Source organism: Bolinopsis microptera, chromosome 12, assembly GCF_026151205.1.
Source record: "Bolinopsis microptera isolate Bmic1 chromosome 12, MBARI_Bmic_1.0, whole genome shotgun sequence".
Lineage (NCBI taxonomy): Eukaryota > Metazoa > Ctenophora > Tentaculata > Lobata > Bolinopsidae > Bolinopsis > Bolinopsis microptera.
The window spans coordinates 832,307-848,307 of record NC_087083.1 but is presented as its reverse complement, the minus strand read 5'-3'; the positions used below and the strand labels follow the sequence as shown (position 1 = coordinate 848,307).

Sequence of the window (16,001 nt, the reverse complement as noted above, 5' to 3'; positions counted from 1 at the left end):
TCAGGTGTCCCTTCCATCTGAAATTTTCGTATGCCAGGTTAAAGTCAGGTCTTCTAACAATTTTTTCTTTTGCACCAAAGTTTCCTCCTGGACAGTAATTGCTCCAAGTTCCGACTTAATAATCTTCTTGAATCTAAATCAATCATGATGAGCATAAAGGATACCGGAAAAACAGTATACCGAATCAGTAATGGGAGGCATAAATACGTATATGCCTTGTTCCTTACGGATGATACCCGTAAATATTTTTTTATAATATGACCCGGCAACAAGGCCTAGCTTGGTGCACGGGTCGGTAGGCTATAAACCTACAATACTATAGTCTAGAGAAAATTTGTACTAGGGCCCTAGTAGAAATTCTATTCTACACTCTGGTTTAGAGATGTGGCTAAAAACTTTATTTAAAAGCAGAATTATGCATTGGTAGATATTGTTTCTCGAGTTTTAATTTTTAAGATGAAGAAAATGGTTGCATATTTCTTACAGAATTTTAAACGCAAAACTCTTTGCAATATAATGTGTTTAAAATAATAATTCTAATTCTAATGTGTGTAAATTTCCTCATACTCATTTAATTTATCTGATAATTTATTCCCTTCAGCTATGGCAAGCCTGATAAAAACTGCTGCTGTTGCAGTTGCAATGAGAAAGTGTCCTTTTTTATCCAATGAAGTTCTCTCATTTGCTTTGAAAAGTCGATCTTTGTCAATGTTTGCAAAGAAATGTCCAGTTATGAGTAAACTGATGACTCAGGTGGGATCTTTGCAAGTGAAAAGATTTTGAACAAACAAAACTTTAATATGATATCATGTGAGACTTTGGTTGAATTGAATATTTGTCAAAATGTTTTATCCTTAACCTTTGATAATATGAATTTATGTTATTGCATTTATATACATGGTAAACAACTTCATTATTTTTCAGGGTGTTGTTACACTCCCTGCTACTTATGACTTAAAAGGTATTAAATCTTTAATTTATTTAAAACTTTGTGACTTGACAATTTTTGACAATTATTGGATTTGATAGATAGCCAAGTACTAAATTTAAGTTTAATAATTTATAAGTACAATAAGGAGCTGATTTACATCAATTTAAGTAACGCAAGTTGTTTATTTTGAAGGTGAGAACGAGGCTGTTCCAGAAGAAGAGTTGAAATTGCCAACTCTTACTAAGCTGGAAGCTCCAACTCAAAAAAATGAGGCTCAACCTCTTCCTCCTAAATATGACTCCATTCTCAATGATAATATTGAGGCAAAAAAACGGGACTCAACCTACAGGTTTTGATGATAATTGATAATGATTTGACTACATTGTTAATTTCTTTTAGATTCTCAGTAATACCTAATTTATCATCTTACGTTATTGTTCACAGACCGATTTTGGGTACCTTCACTGATGTAAGAAAAAAGGGTGTTGATTGTCTTATAAAGAGGAAGACAGTTAGATTTAAAAAATTTTGACAGTAAATTCCCAGGACGTTCCAAGTGCTATCTCGGACAGCTGAAAAGAAGCCATACGCCATGGCAAGAACCACCCCACTGCAACTGGAAGATGAAGATGTGAGCGTGTGGTGTTCAAATGATTACCTTGGAATGTCATCTCATCCCAAAGTTACTGGAGCAGTTATTGATACCATCAACCGTCATGGAGTAGGTAAGTTGTTTCGCTCTCTTAAAATGTATGCCATTATTTGAAATTTGCATACCTTTTCTTTATGGTTTTCCCTTTTTACTTGAGTCCTAGGTATTGTAATACTATAGCTCTTACAAATACTTTTATGCACATTTTCTCCTTTGTTTAATGAACACAATGCAACAAACGAATAATAATTCCTAATTTTCCTAAGGTGTAATAATATTATAACATTCAACTAAATAACAGGGGCTGGTGGTACACGAAGTATAGGTGGAACCTCTCACTATCACGTTGAGTTAGAGGATACTCTGGCTGATCTACATGGCAAGGTAAACTACTTGCTCTTGAATTGCTATTAGTATCAGTTTAAATGATTACTGCAAATTTACAAGTATTTTAAAGAAGTGAAAACGAAAATACCGCTGTTAACGGTGTATCAGTATGAGATATAGGAATTAAAATATCAAATATTGGAATTAAAATATCAAATATTGGTGAATTCGCAACTAGTACATGAATTTAACAACTTTCATAACGCAGGATTCCGCATTACTTTTCTCATCTTGCTATGTTGCAAATGACACAACTCTACAAACTCTGGGAAGAGTGTTGAACGCTGAGATTTATAGTGACCAAGGGAACCACGCTAGCATGATAGCGGGTATCAACAATTCTAGGTCAGCTTATACCTCGACATGAAGAATTCGTTATAACTTTGTATGAAAAACATTAATAGATATTGTAGGTTTCAACATGTATTTGCGTTATTTAATGTATTTGCGTGTTATCTAGATATCAGAATAGGCTTTTATGAAGTAATAACTAACAATATTTTAAGATTTAATTATTGATTAATGATGATTTACTTCAACAGAATGCCAAAGTTTGTATTTCGTCACAATGACTTGGATCATTTGGAGGAGCTTCTTGTAAAAGGTAAAATATAATATGAAACCTGTTCAGATTACTATTATACCTGACGCGTTATGTTAACTCGATGATTTTATCTAACAAAGCAATATAACCATTACTATTGTTTCATAATGCATCGAGTTAGATAATGTAAAACTTCAAATTGAACCACAAACTTTAATTTCCCCTAATTAGTCTTGCTAATTAGTCTTGCTAATCCCCCCTAAATTGCAGGTGACCCAGATCGTATGAAGATAGTAGCGTTTGAAAGTGTGTATAGTATGACGGGAACTATTGCTCCTATAGAGGAACTATGTGATTTGGCACATAAGTATAACGCCCTCACTTTCGTGGATGAGGTACTGATTTGATTATTTCCTGTATTTTATTAGTTACTAATGAGGTATTAAACTGATTTGATTTGAAACTTTTATCAAAAAATGCATTGATATATAAATAAATAAATAAATTCTAACATTTATTACACGCTTCGACATTAAAATATACCCAACAAAGATGTACATTTAAGTCATTCAAGCGAGACTTAGTGTTGAAATACCAAGATTATGGACTTTTTATCAGTTCAGATTTTATGAACAAATATTTGTATGAAGTTCCCAAAATTATGCACAGTTTTCATATCAGTTCAGACTTTATGGACAAACATTAGAAATATTATCAAAAGCTAGGTGGAAATAAAACGTCTTTAGCGCATTTTTAAAACATTCTACAGATGATAATGATCTCACTGAGTAGGGTAGTTCATTCCAAATTTTTGGTCCACAAAACATAAATGCAGCATCCGTTCGTCTGAAATGAGGAGCAGGAGGACCTTTCAACAAATAAAAGTCATCATCTAGTCTGGAACTTTGTCTTCGTACTACCCTTAGATTGATGTGTCCTTGTAAGTACTGAGGGGCTATGTTATTAAGACACTTGAAGACCAGAAGTGATATTTTGAACTTGATTCTGGACCGAACAGGTAAAAAGTGGAGCTTTTTGAGGTAAGGCATGATAGGTTCACGTATATTTTTTCCGTAAAGACCAAAGATAAATCTAGCAGCATTGTTCTGTATCTTTTGTAGCTTATGGAGATTCTTTTCTGTTATACCATAATAGACTGAGTTGCAGTAGTCTATGAAACAGAGAATATTGGAGTGAACTAACTGAACTTTTAGTTCATGGGAAAGCTTTGAACCGATTCTTGATAAGTCCCTTTGATTCAAATAACATACTTTGGAGACAGCATTTATTTGAGAGTCCAGATTCATATACAACATGGAAACTTGAATAAATCAAATGGCGACAATTTAATTATTAATTAAGAATTAATGTTTAGGCTACGAATATAATTGGACTGATTATTGGAGAGGAATTATATTATCATGTATTTAATTATTTGTTATATCAAGTTTTATGATAATACGTATATTCTGCCCCATTTTCTATACAACTATTGAGTGATTGTGTCTCGTTGGACCAAAGATTCTTAATTCCATAACGATAATGAGCTTGTACATTAATATTGTACTTCACGACAGGTACATGCAGTGGGTTTGTATGGTTACCATGGCGCGGGACTTGCGGAGGAGCGGGGCATGGCACACAAGATTGATATTGTATCTGGTACTTTGGGTAAAGCTTACGGTCTGGTCGGTGGTTATATTGCTTCTACTGGTAATTGTTCAACAGTTGAACTGTTGTTTAACTAATTATATAATGTAGACTTATATATGATTATTGAACCAGCCTAGGCCAATGGTGTTAATAAAAAGAATTATTTTTCGGGTTCTCTAAAATTTCTTTTAAGCTTGATAAAGATTATTTCCATGGAAAATAAACGAGAAACAATTAATAAAAAAATAAAATAATTTCTCTCAGGACCTCTGATTGATGTAGTGAGAAGTCTCGGTTCAGGTCTAATCTTCACCACCTCCATACCGCCTAGTACTGCGGCTGGTGCTGTCACTAGTATCAACATTCTCGCGCAGCAGGAGGGACGTGAACTGCGCCTCCGTCATCGCGCTGCGTATAATATTCTTAGAGTCAAACTGGTATGTTTCAAACCTTTAAAAGTCTACTAGGTGGATAAGTAAAATAATCACTAAATAGTATATATAATATTTTAATAAATTTAATCTTTATTCGATAACCTTTTTAACTTAATAGTAAATTAAAATAAAAGCACAATAATAAAATTCACTTATTTATTTATTTAAAAAGTAAAATCCTACAGTTAAAAGCTGGATTCCCGGTACTGGACTGTCCAAGTCACATAGTTCCTCTTCACATAGGGGACGCTCTAAAGGCCACACTCTGCATGGATACCCTTCTTGAGAAACACAAGCTCTACGTACAGGTATAATGTATATGTGTATATTATACTGATTATTTTTACTTGTTTGATAATTAACGAAGACACGTTTTTGGCACGTTTTTTGCACGTTTTTGGCACGTTTTTGGCACGTTTTTGTCTTTTATGATCAATAATATTTTATATCAACTGAAAATTATCTTGCACCTCTGACCTCCTAAATATAACCAATAAATTCCAATATTTATTACACGCATTAAAAATATACCTAAAAAAGAAACATTCAAGTGACCACTTCACAGGCGATAAACTACCCGACGGTACCTAGAGGAAGGGAGTTACTCCGTTTCGTGGCCACCCCCTACCATACACCCCGCATGATGGACTACCTGATCAGCGCGCTGGATGATGTTTGGAGCAACTTGGATCTGCCCAAATGTGAAAACTTTTCATTGAAGAATTAGTTATGTCATGTAGGAATTTGTTTGTAGAGTTTTTTTTTCTGAGTGAGCTTCATTATGGATATTACTATTATATATTTGATTCTTCATGAGTTTTTGGATGATAGTATTTTATGTCGCAACCAGTGATTTCAATGATAATTTACATAACATTATGATTTGATATTTTTCTACTTAAATATTTGGAAATTGTGCTAGTATTGTAAGATTGTATTCGTCATAGTAATGATAATTAGCAAACAAGCACTGGAACCAGCTCTGATCACTATCTATTAAGTTTTCAGATCCCAGTCTCATTCGATTTTCATAAAGCTCGTACATATGAAGAAAAAGATGTCAGAGAGCTAAGCAAAATTGACATCGATAAGTTCAGGGAAGATCTGTTTTGTTCAGAGCTTAACCTTTCTGAATATCAATCCTTAGACGAGGCTGTGAACCTTTATCAAAATGTCCTTGAACAGGTGCTAGACAAACATGCCCCACTTATTACGAAACGATTTACTGCTGAAAAGTCTGATTTTTGGGATGAAAAATGTCAAATTGCTGTCAGAGAGAGGAGAAGGGCAAAACGAAAAGCCAAAAAGTATCCAGAGAATGATGAGTTTAAAACTACTCACTTTGAAAAGTGTGTTGACGCAGAAATCACCATCAATCGAGCTAGGGATGGCTACTATGATAAACAGCTCAGTTCTTGCAAAGGAGACTCGAAAGGGACCTATAAAGTCATAAATAAACTTTTAGATAAGGAATATGGCTCCAACAAATTGCCAAATGGTGAAGATATCGAAGTGGCTGAAAAACTCAAGACTTTCTTTGACAAAAAAGTAAAAATCATTTACTCTAATATTGAGAAGGAAATTCAAAACACTTCCCTTAACGGTCAAGGTACCAAAAACTCTACTTTGATAGAGAATACAAAGTGTAGACTTGATCAGTTTAAGGAAGTCTCATTATCAGAACTTGAAACCTTAATTAAGAGTCTTCCCAATAAATCAAGCGTACTCGATGTCATACCAATGTGGCTCTTCAAGAACTGCTTACCCGAGCTTCTCCCAATCATCCATTACATCGTGAATGAATCACTAAGAGTCGGAAAGTTTCCATCTGCCCTAAAAGAAGCATCTATTAGGCCTGGACTCAAGAAACCTACCTTAGATGTTGATGAGCTGAAAAACTATCGACCGATTAGCAATCTAACTTATCTGTCCAAAATACTAGAAAAAGTAGTTCATTGCCAATTAAATGAATATGCTGATGTCAACAACCTGTTTTCCCCATATCAATCAGGCTATAGAAAATTCCATAGTTGTGAAACTGCAGTTACCAAAATACATAATGATATTCTAATGATGATTGACAGCAAATCGAATGTTGTGCTTCTACTCTTAGATCTATCAGCTGCTTTCGACACCATAAACCATAACCTCCTTCTTACGAAACTCAAGAATGCGTATGGTATTACAGAACTAGCACTCAGCTGGTTACAATGTTACCTTAATAATCGCACATTCAAGGTTAAAGTAAAAAAAGCCACATCTTCTGAAGGCTATCTGGATATTGGTGTACCTCAAGGATCCATTTTAGGACCACTACTGTTCATATTGTATACCAGAGATCTTGAAGAAATTGTCACAAAATATGGTTTCTCGATACATTTGTATGCAGATGACACACAGGTGTACTTTACTTTTGATGTTCACAGTTCTAATCCTGATTTAACAGCTGTGAAAAATTGCTTTCTGGAGATAAAGCAATGGATGACAGTTAATTTCCTAAAACTGAATGATGAAAAAACAGAGTTCATTGATATAGGTCCATATGTCAGCCCAATCCAGACAATGGATTTAGGAGACCTCTCAATCTGCCCTGTTAGCAAGGCCAAGAACCTGGGATTCCTTTTCGATCACCAAATGAATCTGGACTCTCAAATAAATGCTGTCTCCAAAGTATGTTATTTGAATCAAAGGGACTTAGCAAGAATCGGTTCGAAGCTTTCCCATGACCTAAAAGTTCAGTTAGTTCACTCCAATATCCTCTGTTTCATAGACTACTGCAACTCAGTCTATTATGGTATAACAGAAAAGAATCTCCATAAGCTACAAAAGATACAGAACAATGCTGCTAGATTTATCTTTGGTCTTTACGGAAAAAAGATACGTGAACCTATCATGCCTTACCTCAAAAAGCTCCACTTTCTGCCTGTTCGGTTCAGAATTAAGTTCAAAATATCACTTCTGGTCTTCAAGTGTCTTAATAACATAGCCCCTCAGTACTTACAAGGACACGTCAATCTAAGGGAAGTACGAAGACGAAGTTCCAGACTAGATGATGACTTTTATTTGTTGAAAGTTCCTCCTGCTCCTCATTTCAGACGAACAGATGCTGCATTTATGTTTTGTGGACCAAAAATTTGGAATGAACTACCCTACTCAGTGAGATCATTATCATCTGTAGAATGTTTTAAAAATGCCCTAAAGACGTTTTATTTCCAACGAGCTTTTGATAATATTTCTAATATTTGTCCATAATGTCTGAACTGATATGAAAGTGCATAATTTTGGTAATTTCATACAAATATTTGTTCATAAAATCTGAACTGTTTAAAAAGTCCATAATCTTGCTATTTCAACACTAAGTCTCGCTTGAATGACTTTAATGTACATCTTTGTTGGGTATATTTTAATGTCGAAGCGTGTAATAAATGTTAGAATTTATTTATTTATTTATAATTAATTTTATTGCGACCCAACTTTAGAAATTTTACGAGATTTCATCAGTTAATTATTATTAATAGATATATGTTTTATGCAAATCAAACTGCAAATTGTTTTGTATCATGTGACCCTTTTGGCCTATATCATATCTGAGATTATTTGTTATATTATATAGTATTTGGAGTTAATTAATGATCAATCAATATATGAACCTGCACATGCAACAATGGGCCAAGTAGTTTTTAGTGGTTTTGAGATAAACGAAAAAAACTTTCCCATTTTTACAGGATATGTTGGATCATCAAAAATTTTTTTTCGTGGGTTAGGTATTCTATTGGCCCATTAGGCACATTAATTTTTTAAGCAAAATTGTAAATAGTTTCGTCTGCATCTGGCAAAAAGTTGCATGGCTCGCTGATTTCCAATTAAACTTATGTGGTCTACATTACTTGGCCCACCCATTCATATAAAAGGATATGGGCCATGTAACATAGACCAGCAACTATTTTTAATGGAAGTAATCTCATACCTATGCAATAACGGGCCACATTAACTTGGCCCACCTTTACAGTAGATCGTGTCTTGCTAATACCTGTGTAATAACGGGCCATGTTAACTTGGCCCACCTGCGAAGAAGCACAGCTTAATTATTATTTCGGGCTATGTTAGCTAGCCCATTCTTGAACTGCATAACTTATATTGAAGTAGAGATCCACATTATATAGCCCACTATTGAAAGGGCTGAATTTTCTAAAATGTTGTCCGATTTTGTTCAAAATTGACATGTAGATGCGTCTTGGCATCATGATCACTTCTAGCAACAAAATAAAAAACCGGGCCAAGTTACTTAGCCCATTGTTGCATGTGCAGGTTCATATATTGTGTCCTAACAGTGACCTGCAATTTGCTACTATAGTTAATTAAATTCTTTTTATTTGTTTTCCTTTTTACGTAGAGATTTAACTTTTTTAAAGATTCTGTCACAATCCAACAAACATGTAATAGATTTTATGAGAATAACTGCTGTCAAGCGTGTCATCTTATAACTTAATCATTAAACAATTAATTACTTAACTAATGATCCAATTAATATAATTAACTGAACGTCAGGATGGTGTCCCATCAATGGAGGAGGTTTGCTTTCTTCAGTAAGGAAGTTGTTAAAGATGAAAACGGGGACAAGTGGTCCGGTCTTCAGGTTAGTTTATTGGAAAAATTTTAGAACCGTCTAGAAAGTTCTAAAAGGTTCTAGAAAGTTCTATAAAAGTTCTAGAAAGTTCTAGAAACCTCTAGAAACTTCTAGAAACTTCTAGAAACTTCTAAAAACTTCTAGAAAGCAGCAGTTAACAAATCAACTTATTGTAATTGTCATAACTTCCCCTCAGTCTTTCTTTATTCAGCATATTATCATGGTACGAACATTAGTATCTCATACACATTTCGGCCAGTAGACGCTTTATAAGATTTTTTTAAAAAAATCAATAAACTTTTAAAGTTAAAGATTAAAGTTAGTGATTATTGTATTCCACAATTCACAGGATATAGACATAACATGTACAGCTAGTGGGAGGGGTAAACTACTAATTGGAGACAGTAAAGGTCACCTCCACTGTCTTACTCAGGACATGAAGGTTTGTCTCAATCTAACAAAATAAATCGTTGTAATATTATTATTATTTAATTTCTTTTTAAAGTGATTTTATTTTATGTTACAGTGCACTTTGAGATCACTTAATTGAGCAGTGTGGTCCATCCTTTTGGATTTTCAGTTTAAAGTAAAGCTAATAATGTTCCAATAAAACTTAACTTAATTCCAACAGAACTTAACTTAACTTAATTCCACTAGAACTATTATATAACTCTACTAAAGATATTACTAGGATGTGGAGGTCAGGAAACTTTACGAGACTCGTCTCACACATCTGGTACAAATACCTAAAGCTAAACAGAACATTGTGGTTACTGTCGGGGAGGACGAACCTGCGCATCCTATACTCCGGGTAATTGGTTAATTATTCAATTAATTAATTAGTTAATTTATTGATAAGTTAGTTAAATAAATACGCAATTAGGTAATTAGTAAGCTAAACAGAACATAGTGGTTACTATCGGAAAGGACGAACCTGCGCATCCTATACTCCGGGTAATTGGTTAATTAGTTAGTTTGTCATGCAAGGTTAATATTTGATTTGTAAATCAGTTGCTTCTTAAATTATTCAACCGATATTCATGAATAAAATAAAAACGTTCCACAACCAGTTCACTATTATAATAATACGTAGGCTAACAGTAGTATTGTACCTTATAAAATGTAACTAATTAACTAATTATATAATTAATCACGTAATCAATTAATTGACAGGTGTGGAACATGACCCCACGGTTAGCTGACAGTGGCTGTGTTCGTTACGTAGACCTGACGACCCTCTCCAAAACTAACGTTACAATTAACGTGACTTGTATTGTTGTCAGTGATAACATGTCTAACATGGCAGTAGGTAAATATCGTGTGTTTGCTTGTGTTTGCGTGTGTGTATGTTTGCTTGTTTGTGCTTGTATGTTTATGTGCTTGCTTGTGTGTATGTTTGTGTGTTTGCCTGTGTGTTTGTGTGTGTGCTTTTTTTGTGTGTTTATTTGAATGTGTGCCTGTATAATGAGGCTGCTTTTTTTCTGAAATATATTGTATTCTATGATTTATAATTGTATGATAGATCAATTAATTAATTAATTAATTAATTAATTAACTAAGTATATTATTCCTGCAGGATTAGCAGATGGAACTGTGTGGCTGTTTTACAAACACGACATTACAAGGGAGCAGCGGTCAGTTCCCATATTATTATCAGTACTTATCTCTCTAGAGTGTTAGACATTACAAGGGAGCAGCGGTCAGTTCCCATATTATTATCTGTACTTATCTCTCTAGAGTGTTAGACATTACAAGGGAGCAGCGGTCAGTTCCCATATTATTATCTGTACTTATCTCTCTAGAGTGTTAGACATTTAAACAAGGGAGCAGCGGTCAGTTCCCATATTATTATCTGTACTTATCTCTCTAGAGTGTTAGACATAACAAGGGAGCAGCGGTCAGTTCCCATATTATTATCTGTACTTATCTCTCTAGAGTGTTAGACATTACAAGGGAGCAGCGGTCAGTTCCCATATTATTATCTGTACTTATCTCTCTAGAGTGTTAGACATAACAAGGGAGCAGCGGTCAGTTCCCATTATATTATTATCTGTACTTATCTCTCTAGAGTGTTAGACATTACAAGGGAGCAGCGGTCAGTTCCCATATTATTATCTGTACTTATCTCTCTAGAATGTTAGACATTACAAGGGAGCAGCGGTCAGTTCCCATATTATTATCTGTACTTATCTCTCTAGAGTGTTAGACATTACAAGGGAGCAGCGGTCAGTTCCCATATTATTATCTGTACTTATCTCTCTAGAGTGTTAGACATAACAAGGGAGCAGCGGTCAGTTCTCATATTATTATCTGTACTTATCTCTCTAGAGTGTTAGACATTACAAGGGAGCAGCGGTCAGTTCCCATATTATTATCTGTACTTATCTCTCTAGAGTGTTAGACATTACAAGGGAGCAGCGGTCAGTTCCCATTATATAATTATTATCTGTACTTATCTCTCTAGAGTGTTAGACATTACAAGGGAGCAGCGGTCAGTTCCCATATTATTATCTGTACTTATCTCTCTAGAGTGTTAGACATTACAAGGGAGCAGCGGTCAGTTCCCATATTATTATCTGTACTTATCTCTCTAGAGTGTTAGACATTACAAGGGAGCAGCGGTCAGTTCCCATATTATTATCTGTACTTATCTCTCTAGAGTGTTAGACATTACAAGGGAGCAGCGGTCAGTTCCCATATTATTATCTGTACTTATCTCTCTAGAGTGTTAGACATTACAAGGGAGCAGCGGTCAGTTCCCATATTATTATCTGTACTTATCTCTCTAGAGTGTTAGACATAACAAGGGAACAGCGGTTAGACATTACAAGGGAGCAGCGGTCAGTTCCCATATTATTATCTGTACTTATCTCTCTAGAGTGTTAGACATAACAAGGGAACAGCGGTCAGTTCCCATATTATTATCTGTACTTATCTCTCTAGAGTGTTAGACATAACAAGGGAGCAGCGGTCAGTTCCCATATTATTATCTGTCCTTATCTCTCTAGAGTGCTATTTTCAACAGTGTATTTATCTGTAATTATGATCCATTTTAAGTGACCTGACAAACACGACATTACAAGGGAGCAGCGGTCAGTTCCCATATTATTATCTGTACTTATCTCTCTAGAGTGTTAGACATTACAAGGGAGCAGCGGTCAGTTCCCATATTATTATCTGTACTTATCTCTCTAGAGTGTTAGACATTACAAGGGAGCAGCGGTCAGTTCCCATTATATTATTATCTGTACTTATCTCTCTAGAGTGTTAGACATTACAAGGGAGCAGCGGTCAGTTCCCATATTATTATCTGTACTTATCTCTCTAGAGTGTTAGACATAACAAGGGAGCAGCGGTCAGTTCCCATATTATTATCTGTCCTTATCTCTCTAGAGTGCTATTTTCAACAGTGTATTTATCTGTAATTATGATCCATTTTAAGTGACCTGACAAACACGACATTACAAGGGAGCAGCGGTCAGTTCCCATATTATTATCTGTACTTATCTCTCTAGAGTGTTAGACATTACAAGGGAGCAGCGGTCAGTTCCCATATTATTATCTGTACTTATCTCTCTAGAGTGTTAGACATTACAAGGGAGCAGCGGTCAGTTCCCATTATATTATTATCTGTACTTATCTCTCTAGAGTGTTAGACATTACAAGGGAGCAGCGGTCAGTTCCCATATTATTATCTGTACTTATCTCTCTAGAGTGTTAGACATTACAAGGGAGCAGCGGTCAGTTCCCATATTATTATCTGTACTTATCTCTCTAGAGTGTTAGACATTACAAGGGAGCAGCGGTCAGTTCCCATATTATTATCCATGTACTTATCTCTCTAGAGTGTTAGACATTACAAGGGAACAGCGGTCAGTTCCCATAATATTATCTGTACTTATCTCTCTAGAGTGTTAGACATTACAAGGGAGCAGCGGTCAGTTCCCACATTATTATCTGTACTTATCTTTCTAGAGTGTTAGACATTACAAGGGAGCAGCGGTCAGTTCCCATTATATTATTATCTGTACTTATCTCTCTAGAGTGTTAGACATTACAAGGGAGCAGCGGTCAGTTCCCATATTATTATCTGTACTTATCTCTCTAGAGTGTTAGACATTACAAGGGAGCAGCGGTCAGTTCCCATATTATTATCTGTACTTATCTCTCTAGAATGTTAGACATTACAAGGGAGCAGCGGTCAGTTCCCATATTATTATCTGTACTTATCTCTCTAGAGTGTTAGACATTACAAGGGAGCAGCGGTCAGTTCCCATATTATTATCTGTACTTATCTCTCTAGAGTGTTAGACATTACAAGGGAGCAGCGGTCAGTTCCCATATTATTATCTGTACTTATCTCTCTAGAGTGTTAGACATAACAAGGGAACAGCGGTCAGACATTACAAGGGAGCAGCGGTCAGTTCCCATATTATTATCTGTACTTATCTCTCTAGAGTGTTAGACATAACAAGGGAACAGCGGTCAGTTCCCATATTATTATCTGTACTTATCTCTCTAGAGTGTTAGACATTACAAGGGAGCAGCGGTCAGTTCCCATTATATTATTATCTGTACTTATCTCTCTAGAGTGTTAGACATTACAAGGGAGCAGCGGTCAGTTCCCATATTATTATCTGTACTTATCTCTCTAGAGTGTTAGACATAACAAGGGAGCAGCGGTCAGTTCCCATATTATTATCTGTCCTTATCTCTCTAGAGTGCTATTTTCAACAGTGTATTTATCTGTAATTATGATCCATTTTAAGTGACCTGACAACTGCAGCTCTTAATCTTGATCATATTATATTGATCATATTATATTGATCATATTACCAGGCTAGGTTCTAATCAAACGGTCATTATTACAATGTACAATGTACAATGTACATTGTATATCACAGTAAAACCCCGATTTACCGTGGAGTTTGGGGAAAAGAAAGCATCTGCGTTAAATCAGGGGTCGCGGTTAATCGGGGTTTTGATTGTTCACATTATGTATGTTAACCCACATTTTGGGTTAAGAAATGGCCATGGTAAATCGTAAAATCGGGGTTTTACTGTACTTCTTCTTAGATGAATACTGATCTGAACCCAATCTTCACAGATACAAAGTGATCCACTCAGACAAGGCGTCTATAACTGGACTGGCGTTCAACAAGGAAGTGGCATTGTTTGTTGCTACTGAAACTGCAGTGCATTCCTACAAACGGGTATACAACATTTAAATACTTACGTTATTAAAAATTAAAGAAAAGAATAAAAAGAAATTGCCAGAAATTAGTTGAATCACCACGAATATTGAGTATGATTTTTTTGTGATTTGTGTTTTAGTTTATCTTTAGTTTAATTTGGAGACGCAAGTTGGTTCACTTCACTGAGAGTGGTCGTAGCAACAAATATATAAAAAAATATATAAACAAATATATAAAAAATATGTAAACAAATATATCATATCCCAGGTATCAGATAGCAACCCCTTGCCGACGTTTCTCTCCAGTGAGGGGTGTGGTCTGGGCCTCTCCCTCCTTACTGATCACCATCAGTACCATCAGTTCCTTATTGCTCCTAAGAATAAGTTCCTTTTCTTTACTGTGGACGATCCTGGAAATAACCTCCCCATGGATGGTAAGTAATACTTACGGCTCAGTAATATCTTGTAAGTAATCTCTTGTGGTAAGTAATCTCTTCCTACCTGATTTCATTTCTAGTTACAGTATTGGTTCCTACTTTCTAAGAATCGAGCTGTTTGCTTATGATAATATTGCAATTTAAACTCTATGTCTCGTAAGTGATAACCCGATTATAATTCCAATCAATTAACCAAAATAATTACCCTATTTCACTATTTCACTATTTCACTATCTCCAGGTACCAGGTCCCACATAGCGTGGTACAGGGGATGTCTGGTATCCGTCTCTTTCACTATTTCACTATCTCCAGGTACCAGGTCCCACATAGCGTGGTACAGGGGATGTCTGGTGTCCGTCTCTTTCACTATTTCACTATCTCCAGGTACCAGGTCCCACATAGCGTGGTACAGGGGATGTCTGGTGTCCGTCTCTTTCACTATTTCACTATCTCCAGGTACCAGGTCCCACATAGCGTGGTACAGGGGATGTCTGGTGTCCGTCTCTTTCACTATTTCACTATCTCCAGGTACCAGGTCCCACATAGCGTGGTACAGGGGATGTCTGGTATCCGTCTCTTTCACTATTTCACTATCTCCAGGTACCAGGTCCCACATAGCGTGGTACAGGGGATGTCTGGTGTCCGTCTCTTTCACTATTTCACTATCTCCAGGTACCAGGTCCCACATAGCGTGGTACAGGGGATGTCTGGTGTCCGTCTCTTTCACTATTTCACTATCTCCAGGTACCAGGTCCCACATAGCGTGGTACAGGGGATGTCTGGTGTCCGTCTCTTTCACTATTTCACTATCTCCAGGTACCAGGTCCCACATAGCGTGGTACAGGGGATGTCTGGTGTCCGTCTCTTTCACTATTTCACTATCTCCAGGTACCAGGTCCCACATAGCGTGGTACCGGGGATGTCTGGTGTCCGTCTCTTTCACTATTTCACTATCTCCAGGTACCAGGTCCCACATAGCGTGGTACCGGGGATGTCTGGTATCCGTCTCTTTCACTATTTCACTATCTCCAGGTACCAGGTCCCACATAGCGTGGTACAGGGGATGTCTGGTATCCGTCTCTTTCACTATTTCACTATCTCCAGGTACCAGGTCCCACATAGCGTGGTACAGGGGATGTCTG

The 16,001-nt window shown here is 36.1% G+C and overlaps 2 protein-coding genes across 2 annotated transcripts in view; both read left to right on the top strand.

Moving 5' to 3' along the window:
* The first annotated feature begins 602 nt into the window (after window positions 1-602).
* LOC134824021 (5-aminolevulinate synthase, non-specific, mitochondrial-like) lies at window positions 603-5,530 on the top strand. Its single transcript, XM_063835668.1, has 12 exons — window positions 603-753; window positions 925-961; window positions 1,124-1,280; window positions 1,478-1,656; window positions 1,885-1,967; window positions 2,179-2,315; window positions 2,513-2,574; window positions 2,785-2,909; window positions 4,092-4,227; window positions 4,432-4,604; window positions 4,787-4,909; window positions 5,167-5,530. The coding sequence occupies exons 1-12, from the start codon at window positions 604-606 to the stop codon at window positions 5,326-5,328; spliced, it is 1,524 nt and encodes a 507-aa protein (XP_063691738.1). The 5' UTR covers window position 603; the 3' UTR covers window positions 5,329-5,530.
* Window positions 5,531-9,150: 3,620 nt separating this feature from the next.
* The window catches only part of LOC134824478 (vacuolar protein sorting-associated protein 11 homolog), a 37,138-nt gene continuing 30,287 nt past the window's right edge, over window positions 9,151-16,001 (top strand). Inside the window, exons 1-7 of the mRNA XM_063836383.1 lie at window positions 9,151-9,237; window positions 9,578-9,670; window positions 9,920-10,039; window positions 10,402-10,537; window positions 10,805-10,862; window positions 14,336-14,441; window positions 14,691-14,856. Of these exons, the coding sequence (XP_063692453.1) occupies window positions 9,151-9,237; window positions 9,578-9,670; window positions 9,920-10,039; window positions 10,402-10,537; window positions 10,805-10,862; window positions 14,336-14,441; window positions 14,691-14,856 (766 nt within the window). The remainder of the gene's footprint in view (window positions 9,238-9,577; window positions 9,671-9,919; window positions 10,040-10,401; window positions 10,538-10,804; window positions 10,863-14,335; window positions 14,442-14,690; window positions 14,857-16,001) is intronic.

Coding starts and splice junctions, on each gene's coding strand:
- LOC134824021 (XM_063835668.1), top strand. CDS start 604: ATGGCAAGCCTGATAAAAACTGCTGCTGTTGCAGTTGCAATGAGAAAG. Junction 1,968..2,178: donor TGGCTGATCTACATGGCAAG/GTAAACTACTTG, acceptor TTCATAACGCAG/GATTCCGCATTACTTTTCTC. Junction 4,228..4,431: donor TGGTTATATTGCTTCTACTG/GTAATTGTTCAA, acceptor AATTTCTCTCAG/GACCTCTGATTGATGTAGTG.